Source organism: Lagenorhynchus albirostris, chromosome 3 (assembly GCF_949774975.1).
Source record: "Lagenorhynchus albirostris chromosome 3, mLagAlb1.1, whole genome shotgun sequence".
NCBI lineage: Eukaryota > Metazoa > Chordata > Mammalia > Artiodactyla > Delphinidae > Lagenorhynchus > Lagenorhynchus albirostris.
The window spans coordinates 35,360,583-35,373,179 of NC_083097.1; the positions used below are offsets into that span (position 1 = coordinate 35,360,583).

A 12,597-nucleotide genomic window follows, 5' to 3' on the forward strand; every position below is an offset into this window, starting at 1 on the left:
GAGACCCCAGGAAGACCACCCCTAGAGGGACTTGTGCTGTCTACCACACTGCCACCGCTGAGAGCCAACGTAGACACAGTCAACATCCTCATTATTTGGGGGTTGACCTGGTTCCCCTCGGAGATTCAATGCATGCTGCTTTGCCTTGCTAACCCTTATTTGGTTTGTTTTTCACAGGACTCGGCATTTGAGGGGCCTTTCAATACATTTGCTTAAGGAATTTATTATACTAATCTAACACAGAAGCTCATTGTTCTGATTCAGTAGTTATCAACCCTGGTTGCCATTAGCACCTGGGGCATTTAAAAAAAATACCAATGCCCAGGCATCATCCCAGTCCTTTTTGTTTTTTTCACTCCATACATTGAGAGTAGTGTTTATTTTTTTTAAGGTATAATTGACATAACACTGTATAGGCATCACCTAATCTAATTAAATTAGATCTCTGGAATGTAGTTTGTTAAAGATCCCCGAGTGATTCTAATGTGCAGCCGGAGATGAGAACCACTGGTCCAGTTTGAAAGAACCCTTAGCTGGCAGTCAGGTGCCTTAAGTCAATGCTTCTCAGTCTTTAATGTGCCTATGGATAACCTGGGAACTTGTTAGAATGTAGATTCGGATTCAGCACGTAGGAAGGTAAATAAACCTAACTTTGTGTACAGATGTGTCCCTAGTGGCATTTGGTTGGTGACTTATCATCAGCCTTTTTCCATTGCAGCAAACTAGGATAAGTTAATCACTCTCTCCTTACTCCTCTTTGAAGCCTTCCTCTCTCTCCACCCTCAGCTCTTAGGAATCACAACTCTCTTTGATTTCCTAAAGCAATTATTATCTTTATTTGAGCTCCCTTTTATTGTTAGCTACTTCTCATATGCGCATGTATCATTTCCTGTACTACTTACAGTTCTTCAAAGGCAGAATCCATGTGTCGTTATTTTTATAATTCCCACAACACCTGAAAGAGTGCCTTGCACATAATAGGTGCTGCATAAATGCTTCTTGATTAATGAGATATCTATGTGAAAGTCTCTTTAAAATCCCAAAGGACTTAAAAATGCAAGATGTTTTTCTTTGTTGAGCAGAAAAAAAAAGTTCAGATGGGCAAGGTGGTAGAGGAGATTAGAGATTTCAGTTGTTGTGTTAGCTTTTTTCATTCTAGCTACATGTTTGAATTTTGGAGAACTACTTTGTAATTTAATGGTTTTAATTATTTCTTTGGAAGAGGACATTATTCACATCTTAGACCAGATAATTCTTTGCTGTGGGGACTGTCCTGTGCATTGTAGAATGTTTCACAGCATCTCTGGCCTCTACCTGCTAAATGCCCGTGTCATCCCTCCCCAAGCCATGACAGTCAAATATGTCTCCAGCAAACAGCTGCTGGGAAGGAAACTCATCCCTGGTTAAGAATCCTTGGTTTAGAAGAATGAAGTATGACACAGCTGCCTTACTGCAGCAGTAAATACCTTAAAAAATTAACACACACACACACACACACACACACACACACACAAGCATGACAAGCTGTGTTCCTGAGAAACATGTATAAGTACTTATAGAAAAATGTTCTCTCATTGCGTTTTGGAAGCCATGGCTGTGTATACCATATTTATCTTTGCATGTGTCATATTGGTCATTCTTTAATGGAAATAGAAATATATACATGAAACATTTTAAAAATCTGAATATACACTTAAGAATTCAAACATGTGGTGGGAGTAATTTCACCAAGCAAGAAAATGTACACAGAGCAAAAGTTATTAGGAAAGAATGACCAGGCTGATTCTCTCTCAGGGAGCTGGCCCAGCCTCTTTATATAAAATAGTCTGTCTGCTGTGCCATCATCCTTGGACCGAATATACTGTTTCAGCAAGTGATGATGTTAAGCTGAAGCCTGGCACACAAACAGGTGTTCAATGATTGTTTGTTGGGCCTCCCTGGTGGTACAGTGGTTGAGAGTCCGCCTGCCAATTCAGGGCACACGGGTTCGAACCCTGGTCCGGGAAGATCCCACATGCCACGGAGCAACTGAGCCAGTACGCCACAACTACTGAGCTTGCGCTCAAGAGCCTGCGAGCCACAACTACTGAGCTGGCGTGCCACAACTACTGAAGCCCACGCACCTAGAACCCATGGTCCGCAACAAGAGAAGCCACCTTAATGAGAGGCCTGCGCACTGCAACGAAGAGTTATCCCTCCGCTCGCTGCAACTAAAAAGAAAGCCTGCGTGCAGCAATGAAGACCCAAAGCAGCCAAAAATAAATAAATAAATGAACAAATATGATTGTTAAATAAATGAACAAATGAATGAATGCATGTTGAATGTGCCTGTGAATCTAAAACTAAGAAGCTTTGGTGTGCTCACTACAAAAGACCCTGTTTTATGGCATTTGAAACTCCAAACCTTAGAAATGAAATTACATAGAAGGCTATATCATCATCAGTGAGAATTAAATGGCCTCAACAAAATTACAAGACAAGGAAAATAAAGGCTCATTCATCAGTTGGTTTCTTCTGGCGATAGAAGACTCCCCTGAGACTTTAGGAGGTTCATGTTTTTCATGACAGAGATTTGACTTTGGCAAAGCATGGCTATACTTTTAGGCTTGGATGAGAATATCCCCACATGTACTTTTTCCTCCCATTCCTGGCGAAGAACTTGCATGGGAGACCCAAACAAGAGGCTCCAGTGGTGGGAACAAGCAGGATGCCTTCTGGGCTCAGAGGGGAAAAGATGATATAAGTCAGTGGTTCTTGAATTCTGCTATACGTCAAAATCACTGGGGAACTTTGAAAAATCCTATGCCCAGGTAACTAAATTGGTGATTCCATAAATTACCAATGAAAGTAGAATCTCAAAGTCTAGAGCTCAGGCATTGGTATTTTTTTCTAATTTCCCAGGAGATTCTAGCATATGACGTGTTAATTTTGTCTACAGCTCCTCTGCCAGCTACTGATTTTCAGGAATTTGGATCATCTCATTGAAAAGAACCTGACATTCACAAGTGCTTCGGTTAAGTTTCATTTAGGACATTTTCATATGATCGAGGGAAGCAGTAGTGTCTTTTGTGCAGTGAGTTACGATTCCCTATTTTATGACAGTGGTGTGCCTAAATTAATGATAGGGATTCTTAAATTGAAAAAATGACTGTCCAATAGAGGATAAGAAGAAATAAAAATTAAATTATACGTATAAATTTTAGTGTTAAGTATAATTTCTTGCTTTATACATTTTAGATCATGTTATTACTGAGATAAAATTCACATAATATAAAGTTTGCCATTTTAACCATTTTAAAGTAACTTTTAGTGTATTCACAATGTTGTGCAACCATCGCCACTACCTAATTCAAGAACATTTCCATCACTTCTACATAAAACCCTACCATTACTAGTGACTCCCAATTTCCCTCCCCCTCATTCCCTAGCAACTACTAATCTACTTTCTATCTTAATGGATTTGTCAATTCTGGAAGTTCTATTCAAATGGAATAATATAATATGTGGCCTTTTTTGTCTGGCTTTTTTCACTTAATAAAAGATTTTCAAGGTTGTAGTATGTATCAATATTTTATTTCTTTTTATGGCTGACGAATATTCTATTACATGATTATACTACATTTTGTGTATTATCCTCTCATCTGGTGATGAACACTTGGGTTGTTTCCACTTTTTTATTATTATGAATAATGAAGCTATGAATATAATTGTACAAGTTTTTATGTGAGCCTGTGTTTTCAATTCTCTTGGGTACCTACCTAGGACCAGAATTGCTGGGTCACATGGTAACTCTGTGTTTAACTTTTGAGGAATGATTAAACTGTTTTTCTACAGTGGCTGTATCAGTTTACATTCCTACTGGAGGCTCCAATTATTCCACATCTTCTTGCTTTATATTTTAATTATTTGACTATTATCTAGGATGTCCCTTACCTTAACCAAACAGAAAATAAATCTTACTAAATTTAATGCTAATTGTTTCTTTGACATCTCAAAACCGTGATATACAGAATACTTTTTTCTTGAATAATGAAACTATGGCAGTTCTGTTTCCTGAGTCAGTTATCCTGCAGGGCAGTAAGTACGTGTCTTTGAGGTGATGCTCCTGTTTCCGTCTTCCAGCAGGCTACCCTGTTGGAACTCGGGGCTGCTGGAGCTGCCTTGGCACATCCCCCCTCTAGCCAGAGAAAAGAACGCCAAGGAAAATAGTGCCCACACCCTTCCACCCAAGAAGACCCGTTAGTAGTCACAACAGTTTTAAGAGAATTGATGGGAGAAGAGAGAAAAATCTTAGATCAGATAGGAAAATATATGATCATTCTGTCCAAGAGAATTCAGTGAAATAATGTGAAAGCACTAAGTAAGCTAAATGCACCAGATAAATGCTGTGGAGAAGAAAGGAAAGATGATTGATTAATGCCCCTGAATGTTCAAAACTAGGATTAATTATGTTCAGCTGCAGCTATTTAAGAAGAGAAGTAAATATATTTTATAATGAAAATGTTCCGTGAAAACTTAACTAAAACAACAAAACAAGTTTTGGTGAAAAGATAAATGCTTAAATGCTAATAGAACTGCATGTACAGCTCTACGCACAACATTTCCTGACGTTGCCATACAGATGAGCTATCCGTAGAGGCTGCATCCAGTTAAGGTCCCTGCCAGACCACATGTGCTGCAAATACTTTTCCAAGACACTGCAAAGTTCACTTGATTTGACATTCATCTTAAATTAACTGGACATGTTTACTAAGCCTTTATTTTAGTCAACCTTACAATGTTTTAAATGCACCAAGAATCCATTTTTAAAGCATACTAGAGTTTAATTTAAAAAAATAAAAAAGAAAGAAATGAGTAGTTCAGGGGAGATCTTGTGAATTCTTGTTCCCAACTCTAAGCCACTAAGTGCCTAAGCAGAAGATTTTACAGCTGTGCCTTCTTCAATTCCACAGAGAACCATAAAGGAAATCAACTGTGAGGGTGAATTCCTTATATCCAGTATTGTCCAATACAAAATACTTATTAAATTCTTTGCCAGTTTCCAACATTAAAGCTTTTTTTGCCAATAGTTTTATGCACTAAGTAGTTGCAGTTTCATAACCACTTGGCAATTCCATAGGTTAAAAAAAATAGCCTACCAGACTTAAAAGATGTGTTCTTTGACACTATATTATCTATAAGGCAGTTACTTTTGACAAGAGTTGCTCAACTAGGAAGTTTACAGATTTCTTTTACCATATTTTGACAGGCCAGCATCCATCAAGGACAAGACCTTTGGTGAAAGGGGGTGTAAGATGCTCTAAGGTAAAGGAATCACTGAATTCCTGAAGCTCTTCCAATAGAAAAGTGCTTTGGAAATGACAGGTGTACTTAGGAGAAGGATGTGGGGCCTCAAAGCAGAGCTTCATAAGGGAGGACTCTTCATAAGGAAGCTGGGCAAGGGGTCCTTTCCCCTCCACCTAAGTGTTTACAAGCACTGTGCAAAACGCAGTGCCCCTCAGTCTAGAACCTGGTCCCTAGGAAGCCCCAGGAAATATTTAGGCTTTACAAAAAAATAAAAGGTAGCATTTTAGAAATACAGTTCAACCACTTGGCCCATTCCATTTATTTATTTATGAAGTTCATTTATCTCTTCTATAAAATTGTTTTCTTTAGTATGTCTTTGCAAGTTTTAATTCTTAATTATATTAAGGACTATTGTTTTGTTTTCTTTCCTTTCCTTACTGTTTGTCTATGCTGCCCAACTCAAAAGGAAATTCTCAACTGGTTGTGTTCAGTTAGACTTTGGTCAGAGGGCAAGGTTGTCTCTTCACAAGGTATTAAGTCCCCAGCCTCTCTGTTCAGGGGTGTAACAACTGGCCAGGACTGTTGACAGCAGTTGAATCACACGACGGGCTGCAGTGGAGGTTGTACATTTAAGGGCAAATGGCTGCTGAGTGCCTTCCCCTCCACGACCTGGAGCTCTCGGAAGAAGGTTGTCCTTTCCTCCCAAAGGCTCCTTTCCTTCCAGCCTTCCCCTCCCACTTCAATTGCTTCTCTTCTTCCTTCTCTTCTAACCCCAAACCCCCAAGCACACATTGGGAACTTGTATGTGATTTCATTTGGCTTTTGTTTCTGCTTTGTCATGAGTTGAGGATAGAAAAGCATGACTGGTGAGAGAACGGAAGGTAAGAAGGCAGATGACTATCTCAGTATGTAACAGCTGTTCGACGTCTCTGTATGGCCCAGGAAGATCATGTTCCTCCAAGGGGAGAGCCACTGGGCAGGAAAGGAGGCCCAGCCAACCTGGCTGACAAAATCAGGCACGGTCACTGTCAAAGGTGACGTGCTGCAACCAGCGGCGCCTCCCAGCCCATCTGATGCCGTCCCTCTGTCATCGTAGGTTTGAACATAACATCATTCCATTGACTTTTCAAAACTTGAATTTAGTAAAACTCTCTTCAAGATTTCTAGAGAATAATTTCAGTAGGAATATCAGTTTAACTTATTCTTAGTTAGTTCTTATTACCAGTTTATAGCCCATCAGAAATTTGGGCAGGTTTAGCATTTAGATGTATCATTTCACACATGTATTTAAAATATCTCTTAGTTCTCCAAGCGTTCATTGTGAACAGTTATTATACTCTTTTAAGGTCGTAATTAATTCACATCCTTCCCACACCCTCCAGAATTTGGCTCAAAGGAGGTTACACCTTTGGCTCAAAGGAGGTCACTCTTGATCTGCAGCTCTGCTAGAACTGATCAGAGAACCTAATAATGTGGAAAGCTGCCTTTTCAGTGCTTACGTATAACTTTATTTCTCTACATCAGTGGCTCTCAACCTGGGCTACCTATTGTTTAAAAAATCTCAATACCCAGGCTGCACCCCTGACAGATTGGGTCAAGCCTCTGGGAGTAGACCAAGGCATCAGTATTTTCTTAAAACTCCTCAGTTGATTCCAATGTGCAGTCACAGTTAGGAAATGCTGCTCTTAGGGCTTGCCAGGTTACAGATTTCTGAGAGTTTAGTTAAGAGCACATCTGAGCTGGTCATCTTTCCTTTCTGGGAATGTCTTGAGAAGCAGTAGAGAATTGTCTAACAAAAAAGCTATTTTTTACTAGTGCTGAGAGTTTAGATGAAATCACAAGGATTTGTGCTCTAATCCCACCTCTGCAAACAACAGCAATATAAACACAGGCAACTCACTTAACTTCTCGGAATTCCAGTTTCACCCATGTCTAAGTGGAAATAGTACCCACCTTCTAGAACTGTTAGCAGTACTAAAGGAGATTACGTAAATATTCAACATGATGTAACAATATGTAGCATGATGTATGAAACACAGTAATGATAACAAAGTAAATATGTCACTACAATCCTTATTTTCAAAATGAAAGCTCCAAAGAGAGAATAAAAGTGAATCCCAAGGTTATGGTCAAGATTTTTGAATGCTGATCAGTGTTAACACATTAACATTTCTTCAGGATGTGGGACCACTTGAATGGAATACTCATTTCTCTAAGAATTACTTTAGGGCCAAAGGTGGCTTCTCTTGTCCATTGAAACATTCTTTTAAGAGATGTTTTTAAGAGTGTACTACTCTGTCTGTAGGTTTAGGCTAAAAAAAAATCACAGAGTAGGAAGTATTTCTAGTCTAGAAATGACTGTGTGTGGCTCATCAGAGAGGACCTCAGAGTGTATGATAACCATTTATTGCCTTCATAGTGAAACACAAAACAAGTTTCTACTGGGATTTTCAGATCAAATAGACAGGTGCTCATTTTAAGGTTAGGCCAGCACCTCTCAGACTGGGGAAACCTGAGCATGACTCAAAGGAACTGGACTTGAGGAAGGTTGAATGTCTTCAGCCACAGTGATAACAGCTGAAGCAGGAGGTGTCTGAGCAAGAGAGAAGCAGCAGTTGTATTACAGTTCTTCTTGCCTCCAGAAGAGAAGTTACCCACTTTCCCACACTCACTGTGACATATTCATTTGCTAAGAAAAGTGGTTTATGTCATTCTTAAACACTGCTCTGAAGTTCTGATATATACTGAATTTGTTTATTATATCAATATATCAACAGCCTTCAGATATTTACTATGGGTAATATTTTTCCCTATCCATCCTCCAAATTAATCCATCAGCTGGGTCCTCTGCCTCAGATTCTCTCACAAGGCTGCACTCAAAGTACCAGCAAGGGCCATGGTCTCATCCGAAGTCTGAAATGGGGAAGGATCGGCTTCCATGCTCACTTTCATGGTTGTTTCCCAGGACTCAGTTCTTGGAGGGTTGTTAGACTGAGGGCCTCAACGTCTTGCTGGTTGTGGACCAGAGGCCACTCTCCATTCTTTGCCCTGTGGTCCTCACTAACATGGCAGCTTGCTTCAGCAAAACCAGCAACAGACTAAGTCAGCTGGCAAGACAGAAGTCACAATCCTTTGTAACCTAATCACAGGTGTGACATCCCCTCAATGCTATCGTATTCCATAGGTTCGAGGCAAGTTACTCAAGGGGAGGAAATATTCAAGGTTGTGGATAGGGATCCTTCAAGGAGGATTGAAGGAGGCAGGGATCCTTGGGGCCATCTGAGAGGCTGTCTGCTACAGCACCTAGCAGCACATACCCAGCCATAAAAGAAGGAAGGAAGGAAGGAGAGAAGGAGGGTGCAAGGAAGGAGAAAGAAAGGAGGAAGATAGGGAAAGGAAGGCAGGCAATGAAAGACAGACATTAAAAAAGTAGCTTTGCTGCACTGCGCCTACATCGGGATTCCTCTGTGGGCACGTATTTCATCACATTAGCACCACAACCATGAATTTCCTATTTCTTATTTAGAATGCAGGACAATATGGGGCTTTCTATATATCTGGAGTTAAAAGGAAACAGAATAAACAAGGATAGTAAGTTTAAGCAAGCCAAATGTGTTTCAAATTAATTCTTTTTAAGTTGTTTTTCCCCCAGCTAGCAAAGTTTTTTTTTTTCCCTTCATGTTTCAAGTTTTCATATTAGGTTTATTATTCTTGCCATTGTGTGGCAGGCTCATTGCACAGGGAATACAGGAACCTGGATGGTGTTTGCACCTGGCGTTCTCTGGTGGTTTGGGCGCCAATGCCAAAATTATGCTTTGATTCTGTAGATTTTTATTAGTGGTTGTATATGTCACTTAATTGTAAAAGTGAAGTTGTAAAGTACCTTGGATCTCATCTATTCCAGCCTCTCTATTGAGAAAACTGAGGTCCAGATGACTTGAGACGTTCAAGGCTACATAGTATCAGAGCTGAGACTACCTCACAAATCTCTCAGTTGGAAATCTGGTGTATTTCCTCTTCTCACATCCTGTTCAAAAAAACAGTGAGAATGTGCAATCCTCCCCTCAACCCTGCAGGCGTTAAAACATGTTAGTTGTGGTTTAGATGTGGTTTATTTAGCACTGATTTTCTGGAAGGATCTAAAAGATAATACTTCCAGTGCTTCAGCTAATAGAAAAAGGAACTTTTCCAGGAACTCTACTGTATAATAGTTGCTTGCCTAAAGGAACATACACCTTTTTCATTTGTAATCGATGACACAGGCTCCAGTGCTTCAGTGCTCTGAGTGGGTTCATAAACATTGACCACAGTCTCCAAAATGGCCATGGAAGTCAGAAGAATAATGAAAATTGATAAACAGAAATTAGTTTTACCTCAGACCTGCTGCACATTCATAGCTGCAGTTTTCATAGATGCAGAGGCACTTGGCTAATATCCTAACACACAGGAGTCTTTCTCCGCTTCCCAAATTAGAATTGACACGTATATATATGCACAAGTTGTTGAAAGTAGGTATCTGTTTAATGATACCTATTTAATGAGTTTACTGGCTGAATCTTTTAAACGAATGCAAACATTAGTGACTTTATCAAACATCTGTAAAAAGAGCAAAGCCTCTGTGGCTCTCTGGGGCCCAACGCAGCCATCCATGGTGGGCAGCTGCTACCATGCACATTGCTGGGCGCACTTCGGGTGCCTGCCTAGGTTTCTCAGAAGTCAGGTGCGGACCCTCAGCCCATGGGCAGGTGCAGCCTAGAAGTTCAGTGGCATTAACACCGCCAGGGCAGCCCTCAACCGATGGGAGTTGGTGGATAAACGCCCTGGGCTCCCATCATTGTCGAGGACGCAGGGAAGGCACACTTTTCACAGCTTCTCAGAGGGACCTCTGTGGGGTTGGACCCCTGTCAGCCACTATGGGCACGAGCCGAAGAGCAGACACTTCGTTAGCTGTTTTCCCTTCCCTACGTCCCTCTCTCCCTTTCCTGGGGTCACCCTCCAAATAAACTACCTGTGCCCAAATCCTCATCTCTAGCTCTGGTTTCTTAAACAGGCCCCAAGAAATAATGTCGGAAATAAAGACAAAATGGTTTGTCCCTGGAATCGGGACTGACAGAGAAATAACTGGCAGCCAGCAGTTCTGTAGCTGTGACCCAAGGAAACAGCATTTCTAGAAGAAGTGCTTGTTCTTGACCGCTTTAAGTATGTGTTTCATTAGGACCATCTGATACCCTCCCGATATCATGCCTTGCCTTTTCTTTTTATTCTGCAGATTCTTCCGGGAAGCCTAAATTCACCAAGTGCCGTTCACCTGAACTAGAGACTTTTTCATGCCACTGGACAGATGGGGTTCATCACGGTTTACAGAGCCCAGGATCCATACAGCTGTTCTATATCAGAAGGTGCAGGCTTCATGCCTTTCTGACTTTTCTCTTCTACGGACTTTCTCATTAAAACGTATTGAGTGACATGCAGTGGTAGGAACGGAAATAACCTATTTTGATGACCGAAATGCATTCACCCATTCATTTATTCAAAGATATTAATTAAGCCCTTACTCTATGTTGGGTACTGTTTTAGGCCCTGGAGATACAGTAGTGATTACAAAAAGATAAAGTCCCTGGTCTCATGGAGATTTGTTTCCAGTGGGGGAAGACAGACAAAAAAATTTTTTAATTAAAAAATTAAATGTCAGCTGGCAACATGGTTAAGAAAAGCAAAGCCAGAAAGAGTGTTAGCACTGTGTAAATATATGCATGTGCTTGAGAGTGTCTGAGGATGAGTGTGTGAAGGTATGAGTGAGCATGTTTGTGAGTGCAAGAATGTGTGAGTGTGTAAAAGTGGGCACAAGTGTGACTGCATGAATGTGGGAAGGTGGGTGAGTATGCACGTGTGAATATGTGTGAGTGTGGGGGTGTGTGGTTGTGCATGAGTGTCTGTATGTGTAAATGTGCGTGAGCATATGGGGGAGTGAACAAAGTGAGTGTGTGTGTGTGTGTATGTCAGGAGCTCGGGTGACATCTTAAATGAGGAGGTCATCGGAGGCCCCTCTGTGGTGCATTATAGCGGAGACGTAAATGAGGTGAGAGAGGCCATGTGAGTATCTGGGGGAAAGACTGTCCAGACAGAGGAAATTGCAAGTGCAAAGGCCCTGAGGCCGATGTGGCAGGTAGGAAGAAAGCAGGAGGCCGGATGGTACAAGGTGGAAGACAGGGAGAGTAATGGGGGAGAAGTCAGAGGGTTAGCAGGGCCAGACTGAGACGAGCCTGGCAGGCCACGGCACAGCCTACTTTCTCTGTGGTGGGAAGCCATAGGGGTTTTTTTAAAGATGTGTGTTTTAAAAGACTGGTTCCTATGTAGAAAATAGACTGTGTCCCTGTTAAATTAGTTTCATTCAGTGAGGGACTGTGATACTTCTCTCTTCCATTTTTACTGATGGTCCTGTAAAATAACGGGAAGAGTGAAACAAAAATCTTCCAACGTGATCACCACCCGAGTCGTTCATTTCTTACCCCTCCTCACCTGGCACGATTTCCATTTCTGTTTACTCTCATGTTGTACCTTTTTGCTTTTAAAATTTTAGGCTCAAACACTCTATCATCTCCTCTTTTCTTGCCAAGATGCAAGATTAGTGGAGACCCCTGATCTGGTGGTGGTCATCTGTCCAAGGATGGTGCTTTCAATCCCCCAGAGGAGCGGGGAAAGGAAAGGTAGAGGCAGCAGGCAGTTAAGGGCATGAGCTCAGGGCCAACCATCTCGCGTTTCAGCCTGGCTCCGGCCCTCGCTCACAGAGTGATGCTGGGCAGATTAGTCATTCTGTCAACAATTCAGCCGCCTCATTTGCAGAATGGAGATAATAGACCTTGCCACATGGCTTCTTGTGAGGGTTCTATTAACTAATCCATGAAAAACACTTATCACTGTGCTTGGTGACAAGCCTAGTAAGGACTGAATAAATGGTAGCTGCTATTCCTATTATTGGTAGCGGGATAATAATTGAAAATAATATAGAATTCTAATTGCTGGGCTACAAAAGTGATTTTTGATTCTTTACTGCTTATGATTATTGATGTGCTGTAAGACCATTTTTAATGCAGAGCTGGATGCTTAATTTGCAAATAAATACCTTGAATTAGCAACTAGGACTGGCCTTAGTCACCTTCCAGGTGTGTGAGAGGTCTCTCAGATGTACCCCAAAGGGCACACAGAGATGAGACGGTTGGGCACCAAATGCACTTCTTTTCCCAGCGAGGCTGATACTGCAGAGAGGTAGGGGCCGGCTGACAAAGCTGATTTGTATACATACATTTGGAC

At 41.2% G+C, this 12,597-nt stretch overlaps 1 protein-coding gene across 4 annotated transcripts in view; it reads left to right on the forward strand.

Annotated features, from left to right (window-relative positions):
- GHR (growth hormone receptor) overlaps window positions 1–12,597 on the forward strand; it is a 274,648-nt gene that overhangs the window by 228,781 nt on the left and 33,270 nt on the right. For all 4 annotated transcript variants that reach the window (XM_060142904.1, XM_060142906.1, XM_060142905.1 and 1 more), the window contains one exon: window positions 10,556–10,685. In XM_060142904.1, coding sequence (XP_059998887.1) covers window positions 10,556–10,685 — 130 coding nt within the window. The remainder of the gene's footprint in view (window positions 1–10,555; window positions 10,686–12,597) is intronic.